This window comes from Mustelus asterias, chromosome 12, assembly GCF_964213995.1.
Source record: "Mustelus asterias chromosome 12, sMusAst1.hap1.1, whole genome shotgun sequence".
NCBI classification, from domain to species: Eukaryota; Metazoa; Chordata; class Chondrichthyes; order Carcharhiniformes; family Triakidae; genus Mustelus; species Mustelus asterias.
In genome coordinates, this window is record NC_135812.1 from 26,573,499 (window position 1) to 26,591,866 (window position 18,368).

The 18,368-nt window shown below is 41.1% G+C and overlaps 1 protein-coding gene across 2 annotated transcripts in view; it reads right to left on the reverse strand.

Annotated features, from left to right (window-relative positions):
- The window catches only part of LOC144501325 (uncharacterized), a 96,854-nt gene that overhangs the window by 30,658 nt on the left and 47,828 nt on the right, over positions 1 to 18,368 (reverse strand). Inside the window, exons 1-4 of one of the 2 annotated variants that reach the window (XR_013499096.1) lie at positions 3,387 to 4,644; positions 2,493 to 2,605; positions 1,733 to 1,856; positions 1,540 to 1,625 (exon numbers count right to left, since the gene is read on the reverse strand). Coding sequence is in view for 1 of the 2 variants with exons in the window: in XM_078224936.1 (XP_078081062.1) it covers positions 1,733 to 1,856; positions 2,493 to 2,605; positions 5,200 to 5,295; positions 17,333 to 17,372 (373 nt within the window). In the remaining variant the exon portion in view is untranslated. Of the gene's footprint in view, positions 1 to 1,539; positions 1,626 to 1,732; positions 1,857 to 2,492; positions 2,606 to 3,386; positions 4,645 to 5,199; positions 5,296 to 17,332; positions 17,508 to 18,368 lie in introns of those variants that run through there. The other variant, XM_078224936.1, reaches the window with a different exon arrangement.

Below are 18,368 nucleotides of genomic sequence, written 5' to 3' on the forward strand. Positions count from 1 at the left end.
ACTCGCAGCCCTGTTTTAGTTGGGAAATCTGAATGAAGACCAGGCACATTCCTTTAGTGACAGTAAATCAGAGTAACAGCCACTGGGCAATTTCCACACAAACACAGTGCCAACTAACTGAAGATCAGTGTTCCTTGATGGCTAGGAATAGATCCAGTCAAAGAAATCTGATGCTGGTTGACTTCAGGACAAGAATTTCCCCTTTTAGGATTGGTTGATATTTTACATGAACTTAGAGGGTTTCGTTCAAATATTGTTACAATTGAAAAGGGATTTTATTGAAATATCAACATGGTTTTGGCTAGAACAAGCTTATGCTGCATATCTGCATGCTAATGTTTACATTGTTGTGGGGTAACATACACAAAATACCAAAATATTGCAATTTAATCTTTCACCTAAATACAGTAGGGAAGGCAGACTCCTTGGGTTCTGCCAGACAGTCAGGCAATACAGACAATACAGGACAGAGACTTGCTGAAGCAGTTCTTGAGCATTTCTGAGTTTTCATGGGAAACAGAAATGGCTTAGCTTCAGAGGGCCATAGCTGCTGATAGCGAATGACTCAATGAAGAATAATCTTAGACTCATTGACAGAATCAGAGACAGAGTACAGAAGAGGCCCTTCACCCTATTGAGTCTGCACTGACAAAACTACACGAAATCTACACTAATCCCACTTTCTAGCACCCACCACTACTCTCTGGGTGAAGAAAACATTTCCTCAAATCCGCTCTAAACATTATTATGCCCCTCGTTAGAGCCTTCACCGCTCTAAAGAAAATAACCCAAGCCTATCCATTCTCTCTTTGTAGCTCAAATGCTCCATCCCAGGCAACATCCTGGTGAATCTCCATTACACCATCTCCAGTGGAATCACACCCTTCCTGTAGTGAGGTGACCAGAAATGCACTCAGTACTCCAGCTGTGGCCTAACCAAAGTTATATTAGAGTCTAACAAAACTTTTCTGCCCTTATAATCTGTGCCATGACTGATAAAAAAGTGAATTGTCTCATATGTGTTCTTAACTATCCTGCTGCCTTCAGGGATCTGTGGACTAGCAAGCTTTCTAGTGTCCTGCCATTCATCAAGTACTCCCTTGTATTGTTATTCCTTCCAAAGTGCATCATCTCACATTTTTCAGGGTTAAATTCCATCTCTCATTGATCTGCCCATCTGACCAACTTTGAGCATTTGGCGCAGCATGCAAAAGTTGAAACGGTAGAAGAATTTGGAGATAACCCCATCTGTATTCTGCTATTTTTAAAGTGGCCATACCCAAACTGCCTGCTTTTAAACAGGAGGGTGTGAGGCAAGTACGTACAGCAAGTGAGAAAAACATAGCCACTGCCATACTTCCATTTTGCACACTTCGAATGCTGTATGCCTGCCCATGTCCTTCACTTCATGCCATGCATTGTGTATGTCTGCATTTTACTATTCAACTAAATCATTCATGGTCAAAAAATTTTATAACAAAGAAAACGCTTTTGTTTTACAAGATATGAGTGCTTTGTTTACAATAAAAGTTTACGTACTTGCAGTTCTTTTCCGTTAGGTTTCAAGAAACAAGTATTTCACGTTGATCATAGGAGATCACTCTTGAAGTTCAGATTTGAAATATCTTGAATCAAATTTTGTTTGAAAGAGAATTGGAACTTGCAATTTTCCACCAGCACAATTTCTAATTTTATATTTTTTAAAAATGTCATTAAATCAAGATAGTCATACCATTTGCCATGGTTTTCCGAACCCACCAAGGACTATTGCCAAACTTGTTCTTCCAGTCTGCCCCCATGGAATTGTGTGTACAGACTAAAACACACCACTCTAAGCTGCTTATAAAATGTCCCCACTGGAAAACAAAACATTTAAGATTTTTAATAAATTTATTTGCAAACTCCTTTCCTTCATACCACAGTGATCCACATCATAGAAGGGGGCCATTCTACCTAACCCATTGCTTTCCTAGATCAGCTGTAAATCAATTCCATTGCCTTGCTTCTCTCTCATAGCACTCTATCTTCACTTGTTGCAACTGTTTTCTTTAAGGAAGCAAAGGCCATTTCCCCAACTATTCCCTGCGGCAATTATTAATCTACCATCCCCTGCACAAAGAAATTCCTCCCTCTTCATGGGGATATTAAATTCATAATGCTTCATTAGAGACCAGAAGAAAAATAATCTCTCTCAATTCATGCTAGAAAAATCCTTCATAATTTTGCAATATGTTAAATCTCCACTTTGTTTTCTCTGCTGCAATGGAAATAAATAGTCTTAGTATCTCGAGCCCCCCCTTATAATTATAGTTTCCATTTCAGACATGATCCTGATTAATCTAATCCTATACATTCTTTATGGTTTTACTTTGCACTTTTCTACCTTTTTTTAAAAAACCTATACACATTAGAAGAAATGCCCATAGAAGTTAATTGAAAAGTCCTCCAATTTGCACAATAATCTCATTTTCATAGCTCAAGTCAGCCCTTACCTGAAAGAGTAAGCTCCATAACATGGTACGCCCAAAGTTGTCAATTGCAACATCAAACCAAGCTCCAAACTCAGATACCTGATTTAACTTCCGAGCTGCAAACCCATCAAATCCTGTAATGGTTGAAATGTTTTATTAGCTGAATACACTATGATTATGAGGCAATTACACGTCAAACTGGAAGAAAATTACAAATGCAGTTTATTAACTGTTACATTAGTTGGCCAACATTGTGCGCACCGGGTGGTCCAAACTAATGTCAGTACTGGTCCGATTATGCTCAGTTTATAGACTAAGTTTAATGCTTGTAGGCTTACTGTCCTACATAGTACTCAGTAAAAAAAAAGATTTATAAATATCTAAACTATATTTCATACTACTAATATATGCATTTCCTTAGTTTTCTTCCAAATTTAGCTGTGTATCATTCAGTTTTTACCATTGGAATCTGTTAATATATTCAACAACAAGATCAAAGTCTCTGCCAATAACTGACTTGTTTGTTAATTAGTGATCAAATGAAAATTGTCTGGCATCAAAAGTGGAATTAATGTACAGTCCGAGCACTGAAGGAAACCTCGAGGTTTTCAGCCCGAGTGAAAGCCTTCAACTCTCATGATACTTAAATACTTAACCTCAACATTTCCATCGGTCAGAGGCTCACAAGAATAGTGTGACCCTCATCATGGTCAGTCATCCTAGGAGATTGTATTGAATCGCTTTCCCCTTAAAAGTGATCAATCTCACTGTCCTTTATGCCATGCCACTCTAGGACAGGGCAAAATGTATTTCCAAGAGAATGAAAGGTCACATTTTTAGAAAGAACCACATTTCACAGAAAAAGGTTAAGCTTTCGCAGAAACCAATGAATCGACATTACATCAATCCTCTTGCCTTTGATGACAATTCCAAGTTGTTAGTGCCACAATTTGGTTGCTTCTGCAGCAACTCTTGCACACCCGTTAGCTGGGGCCTTCCTTCCAGCTTCTTTGGTTCTGCATTTTGTTCTCAAGAAAAAAAAACATTTATCAGGTTCCCGCTTATATCTAATCACCACAGGCCAATGTTCCAACTGAATAGAATCTATGTTGCATAAATGTGAACTCCTCCAACTTCACTGGGAAAGTTGTGTCTCAAAGTTGCTGAAAAAGCAAAGTACAGCGGCAGGGTTCTGCACATCAAATTTTAAGTGCTTAATATTTTTAAATTTATCACTAGCCAGTCTCCAGAGATTTGGACACAATGCATCAAACCATCAGTGCACTACATCACAATTGGTGACAAGTTGATTCACTCCAATACTCTTATTTGAGTCAGCAAGCAGGCATCAGATTCTTCCCAGCATCAGGTGAAAATTTCAAAGCTGAGATCAGTAGATTTTTGATTAAAATACAGAATAAATTGGAAACAGAGTTAACATTTCAGGTCGACGAACTTGCAGCAATTCAAGAGCAATGACGAAGAGACAAACAGAAATCTATTGGGTTTCAAGATACAATTTCACTTTCCTTTATTCAATGTGTTGACTCAAACTGGGCGAGCATAGGCTTTGGCACACTTTTTTGAAGATCAAGAAAATACTTAATTCATCATGTATCAAAGATACAGGCAGCTTAAATGTGATGGTAGAGTTAAAGTACAGGTACATAATTCACAAACTTTCTCCGGCATAAAAGAGATACAGTTCCCCTCAACTGGAAGGATGGAGGATATTTGAAGTGGCCTCAAAGTAAAAGTAATATTAATTGTTTGAAAATAGAGGTAAATATTTATGCACACCCCATTGAACAATAAGAGCATACAGATGATCAAATTCTTTCTGTAATGCAATTGTTCCTGCTTTTTCAGGACAATGCTCGAGTTATTGGTAGAACGTGACTGGACGGAATTACAGTTGGTACTGTAATTGTGATTAAATTTCCTAGGGCTCTGCTCCAAGGACTTCAGAGAGAAAAGGCCAATAGTATGCTTTAACCAATACCTAGTGCATCTCTTGTGAATCAGGTTAAGTGAGGGAGGATGCTGAAATATTCTTTAACTTCAACTCATCCTCCAAGGCATAGGTGACAGAATAGAACTGAAAAGGGAAAATGTAAATTGAAGTAGTGTGTGGACACTTCTATGCACATGTATTATATTGTTCCATAAAGTAAAATATTTGAAATTCACAGGAATAACAGATGATAATTTTGGCAGTAAAACAGGTCTACTGGGTACAAAAGCAAAACACTGTTGATTCTGGAAACCTGAAATAAAAACAAAATATGCTGGAAAAATCATCAATCTAAGACAGTAACTCTGTTTCTTTCTCCACTTGCTGAGTATTCTTTCTTTCTCCCTGACTTGTTGAGTATTTCCAACATTTTCTGTTTTTATTTCAGATTTCTTGAGTAATGGATTTTACCTCAAAAGCTACTGTAATTCCACTGAAACTTTTTGAACTAAAAAAGGAACTAAGTTTCCATGATTAAATGTATAATTTTTTTCAAGTACATAAAGGGGAAATATTATTTCTTCTCAAACACAAAAAGGGAAGTTTACGCACCACAGGCACGAAACCAACAGATGTCTCAGCAAAGCACAGTAATAAAGAGAACTAACAAACTCTGTGGGCTGCAACCCCCAAGACGGGAAACAACCACATTCAAGTTTTTTTTAAAAACTTTTTCTTCCTTCTCTGGATCAGTATTTGAAGATGCGTACTCACCATCAAGAATAATGGAAATCACATAACAGGGAAAAAACACTTGAGGATAACTGAAATTCCACCAGCACACCAGCAGTAGGAGTATCCTTATATAACCTGAAAACAACAGAGGGCAGATTTAGTTAAAGTTTGCCTCAAATTTACTTGCACATAAACAGACTATTTTTAACAAAATACCTGCAGGAATTATGACTTACAAAACTTTTAAAATAAGATAAAGCCAAATATGTTTGAATCAAACAATTATTCATGTTTGTTTTGGAACAGGATACATTAAAGTTTGTCTCCTTCAAACAACTTTTTAAACTCAGCTCAACATTTGACAGCAGCAAGGAATTACAAAAGGTTGAGAATGTAGCCCAATCCATCACGCAAACCAGCCTCCCATCCATTGACTCTGTCTACACGTCCCACTGCCTCGGCATAGCAGCCCGTATAATTAAGGACCCCACGCACCCCGGACATTCTCTCTTCCACCGTCTTCCGTCAGGAAAAAGATACAAAAGTCTGAGGTCACGTACTGACCAACTGAAGAACAGCTTCTTCCCTGCTGCTGTCAGACTTTTGAATAGACTTACCTTGCATTAAGTTGATCTTTCTCTACACCCTATGACATTACATTCTGCACTCTCTCGTTTCCTTCTCTATGAATGGTATGTTTTGTCTGTATAGCACGCAAAAAACAATACTTTTCACTGTATGTTAATACGTGACAATAATAAATCAAATCAAAATGATGCTTGTGTTTTCATTTTAGAACAGCATAAGTGAGTTGTAGGTTAAAGATACCTCCACATTACCCCAATGGAACAGGTCATCTATTGTACTGTTCATTTACCGCAGTCCCCGTTCATACCCTTTTCCTCACAATTTTGCAATTTATTACAATTACAGTGCTGAATCACTGGCAGGTTTGGATAATACACTCATTCACATCGAGAACCAGACTGCCACTGCTTAACTCATTTCACTTGGAATCCTTAAGTTAGCAGAATGAGGAGACTTTTACCTGTCCATCTGAACTGCACTTAAAAGTCAGTCTCAGAAATAATCTAACTAACAAAATTGTTTCGTTCCTTTCACAATATTATTTACATAAAAGTAGTCGGGAATTCATTCTCCAATCCAGTCAGTCTCATCTTCCTGCGCCCACTTTCTGGATCAGTTCATGTAAATAAAATAAGCAGACTAGAGAGTATCTATGTCACTGCATCATGCCATAAGAATAGCTTCGATTTAATACCTACTTCTGCACAAGGGAAACCAAACTGAAGAAGACTAATTGCATTTGGAAACATCTCAATATCTTTAACTCAAACTGTTACAGTTCAAACAGTAAAATAGCAAAGCATTTTGAAGTATCACTGCATTCTCAGTCCGAGCTCTGTTCAAATAGAGATGCAACTAGAAGACAGAATGAGGAGGAATCAAAAGGAAGTTAACATACATGTGTATGTATGTGCATAGAAGTTTATAAAATTTAGTCATTTGACGTAAATCACAGAGGAAAATAACATGATGTCTTGTGAAGCATTCAGCGCTATGAGTTAAAGACACCTGAAAGATCAGATGAATTGGCTGCTGCCAACACAAAAATTCCTGCTCTCTAAAGAACACAATGTTTCCACCCTCTTCCATATATTTGGTCAAAACATTGAGCACTTGGCAAGAAACTACAAACATAGCTACAATTAACCTGCAAAAGGGGCAAAGCACGCTGACACCAGAATACTGAGTGAACAAGGTGTTTGATTACTTCATGCTTTATTCCACTCTACAGTGGGTTGATGGATACAAAATTTCCATGAATAAGAATAAAGACAATTTTTAAAGCTATAATATGGCGAGAAAGACTGACATTTGTGTGGTATCTTTCACAACCACCAGACATCCTAAAGCACATTTCGGTCAATTAAACACTCTTGAACTGTTGCCACTTTTGAAAGTAAGAAACGTGGCACCCAATTTGTGCACAGCAAGCTCCTACAAATAACAATGTGATCATGACCAGATAATCTGTTCTTGTGATGTTGATTTGAGAGATAAACATTAGCCAGGACATCAGGAACAACTGCCCTGCTCCATGGAATCCTTTTCCTCCACTTGAGAGGGCAGATGACATCTCCAGCAGTGCAGCTTTGATTTTTGTTCTCAAGTTTTTATTAACAAGCATATTCCACCAACATTTATGAATATGGTTAGAAAGGCACCCAATTTATGCACAACAAGCTCACACAAATAACAATGTGGTGATGCCCAGGTAATCTGTTCTTGTGATGCTGATTGAGGGACAGAAATTGGTCAGGGCACTGGGAATATCTCCTCTTGATGCAACAATAAGCACCATAACTAGAACTCTCTGCACAGCACCCCTCCTGTGGCTTCCTGTTCTCACAAACATCACTCTGCCACACATTCGCTGACGGACAAAAACCCATAAGCTGGTTAATGTGCATGTGTGCTACACCTCAATTACCACTCCGTGATGAACTGTTTAACCCACTTTCCATCTCGGCTGCTCACCTTTTCTGAACAGACATTCTTTGGATCAAGGAATGGGAAACACAGGAAGTTGATAACAACTTCCTTGTGACAAGGCCCACATGTTGAACGGAAGGCTTTGGACCACCCCGGCCAAGGTATTCCTCCCCAAATAGGTTCAGGACAGGTGAACGCCTTGGCACAGCCAACTTCCACTGCTGGCGTCTCAGTATACTTGTAGAAAGACACAAACAATGCTGCACATTTTTTTAAAAAGTAATCCATGGGATGTGGGTGTCGCTGGCTGGGCCATCATTTATTGTCCATCTTTACTTATCTTTTCGACGGCAGCGGTGACGACAAAACTCGGTCCTAGATGGAGAACCCGAGGCTCAGGGGCGTACAAAAGAGGGGTATGGCAAGGCCCAATGCACTTACCTCTTCAGCAGCGCCAGCAGGGTAAATTAGCGGCAGTGCACGGACAGATGCCAGTATTCAGAGGTGACGTCACAGTTTAAAAAGTGATGTGGGGCTAATGGGAACAACTGATTTGTGAGTAAGTTCTGGTGGGTATTTTCAAACTATATTGAACTGGAAGTCATTGTTTAAGCAAGGGTCAGGACTTATTTGATTTATTTTCAAAAAAGTCATTTAAATTTAAAGGTCTTAGTCATGGCAGGAAAGCTCAAAGCTGTGATTTGTTCCTCATGCTCTATTTGGGAAGCCAGGCACATTTCCAGTGCCCAGGACCAAGCATGTGTGCAGGAAGTGTGTCCAACTGCAGCTCCTGGAAGCTCAGGTTTCAGAGCTGAAATTTCCTGGATCACTGGGACCATTTCTGGGGAAGGTGGGACTTGTACAACCAGAACAGGACGAATATCCTCGCAGGTGAGTTTGCCAGTGCTGTTGGGAGGAGTTAAAACTAATTTGGCAGGGGGAGGAAATACAGACTGTTAGCAGACTAGGGACACAGCATTATACAGTAAAACATCAAGTCAGAGGGAGTAATCATAGAAGCCCTACAGTGCAGAAAGAGGCCATTCGGCCCATTGAGTCTGCACCGACCACAATTCCACCCAGGCCCTACCCCCATATCCCTACATATTTTACCCACTAATTCCTCTAACCTACGCATCCCAGGACACTAAGGGGCAATTTTAGAATGGCCAATCAACCTAACCCGCACATTTTTGGACTGTGGCAGGAAACCGGAGCACCCGGAGGAAACCCACGCAGACACGAGGAGAATGTGCAAACTCCACACAGACAGTGACCCAAGCCGGGAATCGAACCCAGGTCCCTGGAGCTGTGAAGCAGCAGTGCTAACCACTTTGCTACCGTGCCGCCCAGAAGTACAGCTGTATTAAGTTTCAGGAGAATATGGCAAGGCTGCTTGGCTTCTACTTTAATGCCAGGAGTATTACAGGTAAAATGGTTGCATTAAGGGCGAGGACTGACATTGGAATTGTGATAAAGTAGCCATCATAGAGACATGGTTGAGTGAATGGCAGAATTGGTAGGTCATAATAGAAATAGAATCTTCAGCCGAGACAGGAGAGGGGGTAAAAGAGGAGGAGGCATTGCATTATTAGTTAAGGTACCAGTTTCTGCAGTAAGGCGAGATATATTGGAGGAGGCATCGAATGAAGCTCAGTGGGTAGAGCTTACGGATAAAAAAGGGGCAGTCACATTGTTAGATATTTATTATAGACCCCCAGATAATCAGAAGGAAATTGAGGAGCAAATATGCGCACAATTCACAGAGGTGTGTAAAAACAATAACAATAGGGTAATCATATTTGGTGATTTCAATTGTCCCAATAGTAATTGGGATAGACATAGCGTTAAGGGCTTGGATGGAGTGGATTTCTTGAAATGTGTACAGGGGAACTTTTTAGGTCAATAAGTAGACGGTTCAACAAGGGGTGGTGCAGTGCTGGGCCTAATTCTGAGGAACAAAACTGGACGGGTGGTTGAGGTGCTGGTGGGGGAGCATTTCAGTGATAGTGACCACAACATGGTACAATTTAAGCTTATTATGGACAAAGGAATAGACAAGTTGCGAACAAAATTTTGGAATGGGGGGGGGAGCGTATTTTAGTAAAATAAGGCAGGATCTGGTAAACTAGGAACTTGAGGAGAGATCTCCAGAAGAGCAGTGGCGGGGGGGAGGGGGAGCATTCAAAAAGGAAATGGGGAGGGTACAGGCCCACGATGTTCCCTCTAGGGTGATAGGAAGGGGTAATAAGCTCAGAGAACCATGGATGACCAGAGATATTCAGGATACGCTGAGAAGGAAAGAAGCTTTAGGTAGGTACAAAGGGGAGCAAATCAGCGGAGGCATTGGTGGAGCACAGAAAAGTGTAGGATGGAGCTTAAGAAAGCAATTAGGAATGCAAAGAGGGGATATGAGAAAGCTCTCATGTAGCTCAATATCAAATTTTATTTGTTACTTCTCTTGTGAAGTGACTTGGGAGGTTTTACTATGTTAAATGTGCCAAATAAATGCAAACTTTTGTGGCTTTGCTTTATTTTTGCAGTTATAGAGTTTAAAATTAAATCAGATTTCTAATTATAGAACTGCAGGAGTTTCAACCAAAAGTAAGAAATGATACTGAAAGATGAAACCATTCTTCTGTACATTCCTACACCAACTGTCCATCTAACGTCTTCCATAGCAGTCTTGTTCCTGTTTAAAACAGGAACAGTGGGGGGGGGGGGGGGGGTTGCTGAAAGGGAAGTGAAACAAAATGGAAAGATTAAACAAGAACTGTTCGATGTATGATCTTAGTTTTATGAGGTAGGTGGAGTGAGAGATTACGTGAAACTTAACTCTTGCATGCATTGCCACTCAATCCTGGAACACCTAGATATCAAAGACACTTATGTCAGATTCCTATTTATTGACTACAGCTCAGCCTTCAACACCATTATTCCGACAAAAATGATCTCCAAACTGTGGCCTAGGGTTCGGCTCCTCCCTCCGCGAATGGATCCTAGATTTCCTAACCCACAGACCACAATCAGTAAGGATAGGCAACAACACCTCCTCCCCTCAACATCATCCTCAAGTTACAGAGGGTAGAATGTGAGAAATCATCCAGGGGGATGCATTGGAACAGTCAAGTCTCACAGTAGCGAAGGCAAGAACTGCCAATGTTTTATTAATTACATTGTTATGGCTTAATGGCAATTACATTGTTAAACAGGTGATGAGTACTTGTACACCGATAAATGGGGATAGCTGGGCCACTGGAAGGTGAGTGCAGTAGTGTTGACGGTGAACTAAATCAATAAACTCTCTCAAACAAAGAAAGCTGATGTGTCTTCACTTTAACTTTACCAACCACTGTGAATCCGGTTAGCATTGGTAGCAGGAGATAATTAGAATAAAGATGAAGATTGGAAACTAAGATACCTTTTCAAACAGAAGATTGTTATCAGAGTTGCTTTTGAGAAGGATGGCTGAAACTAGGTGTAAAGTATCAGGGTATGATTTTCCACTGTTGTTCTTTGGCCTTACGACCAATGTAAGAATGAAGTGGCTATATGGACACAGGTTATGTCCTTACCAAAGATAAAGGTATGGCTTTGGTGCTTCTGCTTCCTGCCAGAAGATCAGATGCAAATTATTTTTAGAACTAGAGGCTCATCATTGGATACTAAGGATGGTTCGGATAACCTCTTAAAATTTATGGACAAATTTATAAGAAAGATAACCTGTTCAATGCCTATGGCATGGTCAGATTTTGATGAATTTAGAAGGATGGATTGTTATTCCACAGAATAATACATCATGGATTTTCACAGGTTATGTACCAGATTGCAGAAATTCTATTTGGAGATCCCTAATTCAGCACTTGCCTTCAAATTGTTGGATTGTGCTAAAGTATCGAATATGGATAGGTTCCTGGCCTTGGCTGGAGTTAGATTATCAAAGAGATTTGCTTTCGGAAAAGATGTCTGAAGTTTTATAAAAAGAATTCCGGGGAAGCATCCATTTTCAGCCACTTCCTCGGCACCAATAAATCATTCAGCAGTAACTCACAAACTGGAGGATTCGATACTGGAAGCATTTCAAGATCATTTATCATTGACAACAAGCATCAATACGAAGGAAGAACCACAAATTAAAGAAATGACAATAAAGACTCTTGATAGCTCCAACAGACAACAGAGTTGGGTAACTATAACAGGAGAATGAACCCGAGGAGTAACTAAGGAATGGTAAACAGGTCATTCAAATGTCACCCGAGATATCATGATGATAAATTGTCTGAAACAGAATAGAGTTTTTGAAATGACACATGGCAAGAAAGAACTGGAAGTGAAAGATGATAATACTGTTCCCAAGAAGCTTTAGTCCAGCGATGGGTGTTCTGGTGGTGGACTCATTCAATTGTGTGTATTAGACAGTGGGGGAATATCCACAGTATGTGGAGTGGATTGGTTAAAGTGTTAGCTGGATTCACTGAATAGCAAAGACTGAAACTAAAATTAAGGAATATGAAAGTGCAACTTAGTTCAGGTTTGGGGACGATAACACTTTAAAAACCACTAGAGAGTGTAATTCTGTGTACCATAGCCAGAATAAATTATTTTATCAGTACAGATATAGTGTTCGGTGACATACCTCTTCCATTGAGTAAGCAGTCTATGAAAAAGGCTCAAATGAAATTAGATACGAAACAAGCTAAGGTGATTGATTTGGGGAAATCAGGACATTATTGTATCCCCTTAACAAGACCTAACATTTTGAAACACGATGTTAAAGAAGAGTTGATGACATTGGGGGTAGAAGGTTAAAGGAAAATTAGCAAATCGTTTTAAAACTACATTGGCAGTTTGTCCATCTATTTGTCATAGGTTAAAAATTCTACTAAAGGATGTCGGGGTAATGGATGATGAATATAGATCAGTGAGAATTGTGATATATGTAGAAAATATAGAATGACACCATCATAGCCATAGTGAATCTCCCATTAGCAAGCGACTATAATGAAGTTGTAGCAATGGAATTTGAAGTTGTGTGATAAGGACAAAAATATTATTTCTCTTGCACTTCGTAGACATGGCAACTAGATTCAGTCTGTCAACAGTAACATATGGTAGAGCCAAATAGGTAATTATGGACAAGATAATGGTAAAATCTACAGGAACTGGACTGGATGCACTGGCTAAATTCCTCACTGACATTGTGGGTGTGGTGAGGGGGCAGGGAGGGAATTGCCAACAATGAATTTAAAAATACGTGAGAAAATACGAACATTGGAGTGATTATTACGGCAATGGAAAGTCCCTTTAGTCATGGGATTTTTAAAATAAATTACACAGCAATTGGCAACATGGGGATTAAACCGTTAAAGTATATTCCTAGAGGTTATTTGCATTGATTATACATTTACAGAATCTGAACATGGAAAAGCAAGCACTTCACATACACATATGTTGGACAATTATCAGGAGCAGATTATGGCAGATAAAGGGATGACTAAATATGAACAAAGTGAGATTGAAGCACGAGGTAAGGATAGATAAGGCTATTTACCCAAAAGCTCAACTATCCAAAGATGGCACTACAGTAACATATATATCAGTAGGGGGTCAGTGAATGGAGGAATGCCACCATTATAGGGAGAGAAGGAAAAGTCACTGGCAAATACAAAGGTTGGCTGAGTGTACAAGGTGAGGCAAAACCCATGGATTGGCAAAACGAGGTACAGATATGGAAGACCAGAAAACCCAGTGTGATTTCTGGAAGTGGATCGGAAAGTGGTTACAGCCAGAGGAAAAAAAAGGGACTCTAGTTGTAGGAGGGAGAAATTGTGTAGAGGTCCAGAAAGAGACAGGAGGATGACTAGAGGTCATGGTTTGACAAGAGCAAGGATCACAGAACAGGCTAGGGACGCTATGAGAAGTAGAAGCCCTTATGATTGAGAATTATTAGTGGTGACTAAGAGGTTAGAAGATAAGTTGATAAAGGATGCCAAAAGAATGTTAGGAAGAATTTGGTGTTTACATTGAAATATTAGACAGGGGGCAGGACATCACATTGGTGTTTTACAAGGAGAGGTGCTTCAAGAAATTATGAGATGTGCCTGTGTTATAATAAAGATATGGAAAACCCAACATTTTCTTTGATTGCTTTCTAATTATTTATACATGGTAAAGAGGAGAAAAAGAATTGTTTAAAGATGGGGAATGTGGGATCTATAAACAGCTGGTGTAATATACCGGCTGGATTTTCCGCACCTTCCCACAGCGTCACAAGGTGGCAAAGGTGGCCCACCATTGGTCGGTGACAGAATCACCTGGTCCCACCGATGGGAAATTGTTGGCATTGTTTGCAAATCCCACCACCAGGGAACATGCAGCAGAGGTTCACCATCGGCAGGACCAGAAGATCACACCGATGTGAACTGCTGGGAAATTCTGGCCATAGAAGACGAACAGAATACATACAATTTTATATTTTTAAATTGATTAGTTTGAAAGATGGTTCAATTGACAGATTCTGTTCTTTTTATCAATGTCTCAATGTTATGGTTCAGTGGCAATTACATTGTTACAGTTTAATGGCAATTACATTATTAAACAGGTTTCCCCCAAAGTCTGTCCACCACATGCAAGGCACAAGTCAGGAGTGTAACGGAATACTCTCCACTTGCCTGGATGAATGCAGCTCCCACAACTCAAGAAACTGAACACCATCCAGGACAAAGCAGCCCGCTTGATTGCTACCCCTTCCACAAACATTCACTCCCTCTGCCACCAACAGTGGTAACCATATATACTATGCACTGCAGGAACTCACCAAGGTTCCTTAGGCAGCACCTTGCAAACCCATGGCCATTACCATCAAGAGCTGCAGCTATTTGGGAACAGCACCAGCTGGGCGTTCCCCTCCAATCACTCATCATCCTGACGTGGAAATATATCACTGTGCCTGGGTCAAAATCCTGGAAGTACCTTCCCAGCAGCACTGTGGGTGTACCTACATCTCAGGACTGCATTGATTCAAGAAGTGGAGATGCCGGCGTTGGACTGGGGTAAACACAGTAAGAAGTTTAACAACACCAGGTTAAAGTCCAACAGGTTTATTTGGTAGCAAAAGCCACACAAGCTTTCGAGGCTCTGAGCCCCTTCTTCAGGTGAGTGGGAATTCTGTTCACAAACAGAACTTATAAGACACAGACTCAATTTACATGAATAATGGTTGGAATGCGAATACTATGCAGACGCTGCGACAACGGATGAATGAACACCGCTCGACAATCACCAGGCAAGACTGTTCTCTTCCTGTTGGGGAGCACTTCAGCGGTCACGGGCATTCGGCCTCTGATATTCGGGTAAGCGTTCTCCAAGGCGGCCTTCGCGACACACGACAGCGCAGAGTCGCGGAGCAGAAACTGATAGCCAGGTTCCGCACACACAAGGACGGCCTCAACCGGGATATTGGGTTTATGTCACACTATTTCACATAAATATTTCTGCTTTTTTCCTCCTGAGTCTTTATCATGCGATCCTAGAATCAGAATTTATGTCACACTATTTGTAACTCCCACAGTTGCGTGGACCTGCAGAGTTTCACTGGCTGTCTTGTCTGGAGACAATACACATCTTTTTAGCCTGTCTTGATGCTCTCTCCACTCCCATTGTTTTGTTTCTTAAAGACTGGATTAGTTGTAAGTATTCGCATTCCAACCATTATTCATGTAAATTGAGTCTGTGTCTTATAAGTTCTGTTTGTGAACAGAATTCCCACTCACCTGAAGAAGGGGCTCAGAGCCTCGAAAGCTTGTGTGGCTTTTGCTACCAAATAAACCTGTTGGACTTTAACCTGGTGTTGTTAAACTTCTTACTTGATTCAAGAAGGCAGCTCACCAGCACCTTCTGAAGGGTAACTAGGGATGGGCAATAAATGCTGGCCTAGCCAGCAATGCCCACATTCCGTAAATTAATAAAAAAAGGTGATGAGTATTTGTACACTTACAAACGGGGATAGCTGGGACACTGTTGTGTTAGGAGTTTCCTTGATTGTGAACTAAGTCAATAAACGCTCCAGCAAAAATATTACCTTTTAACTTCACCAACCAATGTGGGTCCAGTTAGCCATAATGAAGGTTTTAGCAGCAGATGAGCTGAGTTGGGGATGAGTTTGGGGAATGTTGTAGAGGTGAAAATAGACAATCTGAGGCACAAACGTGAGGTCAGAAGCTCATCTTGGAATTGAATGTGACACTAAGGTTGTGAACAAACTGGCTTAATCTCAAACTGGGGGATGGAATCATTAGCTAGGAAACAGAAGTTTGAAGTGAGGACCAAAATAGGAGGGGGCTAAAGATGGATCCTTGGGGGACACTGAAAGTAATGTTGCGAGCGCAGGAAGGAAAGCCATTGCAAGTGATTCTCTGGATACAATTAGATAGATACGAATGGAACTGGGTGCGAGTGGTACCACCCAGTGGCTGAAACATTGCAAACAGGTTAAGAAAGAAAGAGAAGGAATGCTTACCTTTATCACAGTTGCATAGGATGTCTTATCATAGAATCCCTACAGCACAGAAGGAGGCCATTCGGCCCATCAAGTCTGCACTGACCACAGTCCCACCCAGGCCCTATCCCTGTAACCCCACATATTTACCCCTCTAATCCACCTGACACTAAGGGGCAATTTAGTGTGGCCAATCAATCTAAGCCACACATCTTTGGACTGTGGAAGGAAACTGGAGCACCCGGAGGAAACCCACGCAAACATGGAGAGAATGTGCAAACTCCACACAGACAATCACCCAAGCTGGGAATCAAACCCAGGTCCCTGGTGCTGTGAGGTAGCACTGCTAACCATTGTGCCACCATGCCGTCTATAATCTCACATGTGGCTTTGATGCTGTGTCGGGGGTGCGGGCAGGCGGCAAGGGGGTGTAGGCAGGTGTGGGAGGGGGGCCTGGGCAAGATGCTCCGTCAGAGTCGGTGCAGACTCGATGGGCCGAATGACCTCCTTCTGCACTGTAGGGATTCTATGGATGCATTTTTAATGTTTCCAAACTTGCTTTCCTTTCTACTGGGTATTTTTAGTTTTTCCTGCTTCACCGAATGCTGCCGACAGCTTTCCTAAATAGAAAAAGGGAATCCAGCATTTTTTTTGTCTATTTTGATATATTTGCTTGGTCTAAGAAATGTTTCACATACTTTCAAACGGTCATTTTAATAATCTTCTCCTCATCCAATTTCTTGCATTTGCAAGTTCCCCCCCCCAAAAAACTTTTGATTTAGCCCCCAAGCTTCCCCCACCCCGAACCAGAACTCTACAACACCCTGGCAAATCACTTCACAAGAGTGGAAATACAGGTTAAGAAAAAGGTGTTAATCCAAATATGTTGACGTTTTCCTTTGTAACAGCTACTATGTTACTATCTGCTGCGCTATTAATCTGTTAACTAGTGCAGCAGTAAAGCTCTCGCCCATGTTTCTAAGGGCATCTCAGGACAAAGTGGAAGCTTTCAAAATTCAAGGAACAAGGGTGCCGCTGGCAGGTAGGATTTAACAACATGTAAATAATCCCGGAAAAAGTGCATCAAATCACATGCTTCAAAGCAGACTCGCAGCTCACCAGACATCGCCATAAAACTCAGGAGAAAAAGCCACTTACCGATAATGTTAGGCACATAGAGTAAAATTTTCAAACCCATCTTGTAAATGTGTGCGCTACGAAAGCAAACATTAACCGGTTCTGATGATGATCCCCGGCGCCTTTAATCACCTGACCATTTATTCATGAAACTGCAATTCACTTGTATCCGCCGTTAATCTTCAGCGGCTCCTTCCTAAACAGAAATGCATTTGGAGTGTCACTGTCCGCTGGGTACCGCACCTAATCACAATATTATAAAAATAAACAACTATGCAGCATGTTGCTGAGCAAAGCCTCCTTGCCCACACACAATAATAAAGCTCCCCGCGTGAATGTGCAGCGGCTCAGACCATCCTCAGTTATTGTAGCTGTGATTTGTTCATTTGATTCCTCCCCAGGAGGAGCTGTGCTCTCGTATTTCTTCCTGGCTGCTGGTGGCCACTACCGTCACTTCCTCTATCTGTGGGATTCACTGGCACCTGTAACCGGCTCCAAGTGGAGAGGATCTCCAAGAAGATCGCGCATATCGACACAGAAACTCTTACCTGTAACCCCAACCATGCATGCCTATAAAGTGGCAACTTTCTGGTCAGTTCAACATAATATAACCCTTTCATGAGTTCTTTTTTCTCTCCATAGAATCCATACAGTGCAGAAGGAGACCATTTGGCCCATCGAGTCTGCACCGACTCTCCAACAGAACATCTCATCCAGGCCCACCCCCATCCCCATCACCCCACCCCCATAACCTAATGTATTCACCCCGAACACATCTTGGGACACTAGGGGGCAATTTAGCATAGCCAATCCACCTAACCTGCGCAGTTTTGGACACTAAGGAGGAATTTAGCATTGCTAATCCACCTAACCTGCACGTCTTTTGGACTGTGGGAGGAAACTGGGGCACCCAGAGGAAACCCACGCAGATACGGTGAGACTATGCAAATTCCACACCGACAGTCACCCGAGGGCAGAATCCGAGCCTGGGTCCCTGGCGCTGTGAGGCAGCAGTGCTATCCACTGTGCCACTGTTTCTTTGAAAACTCTGAATTAC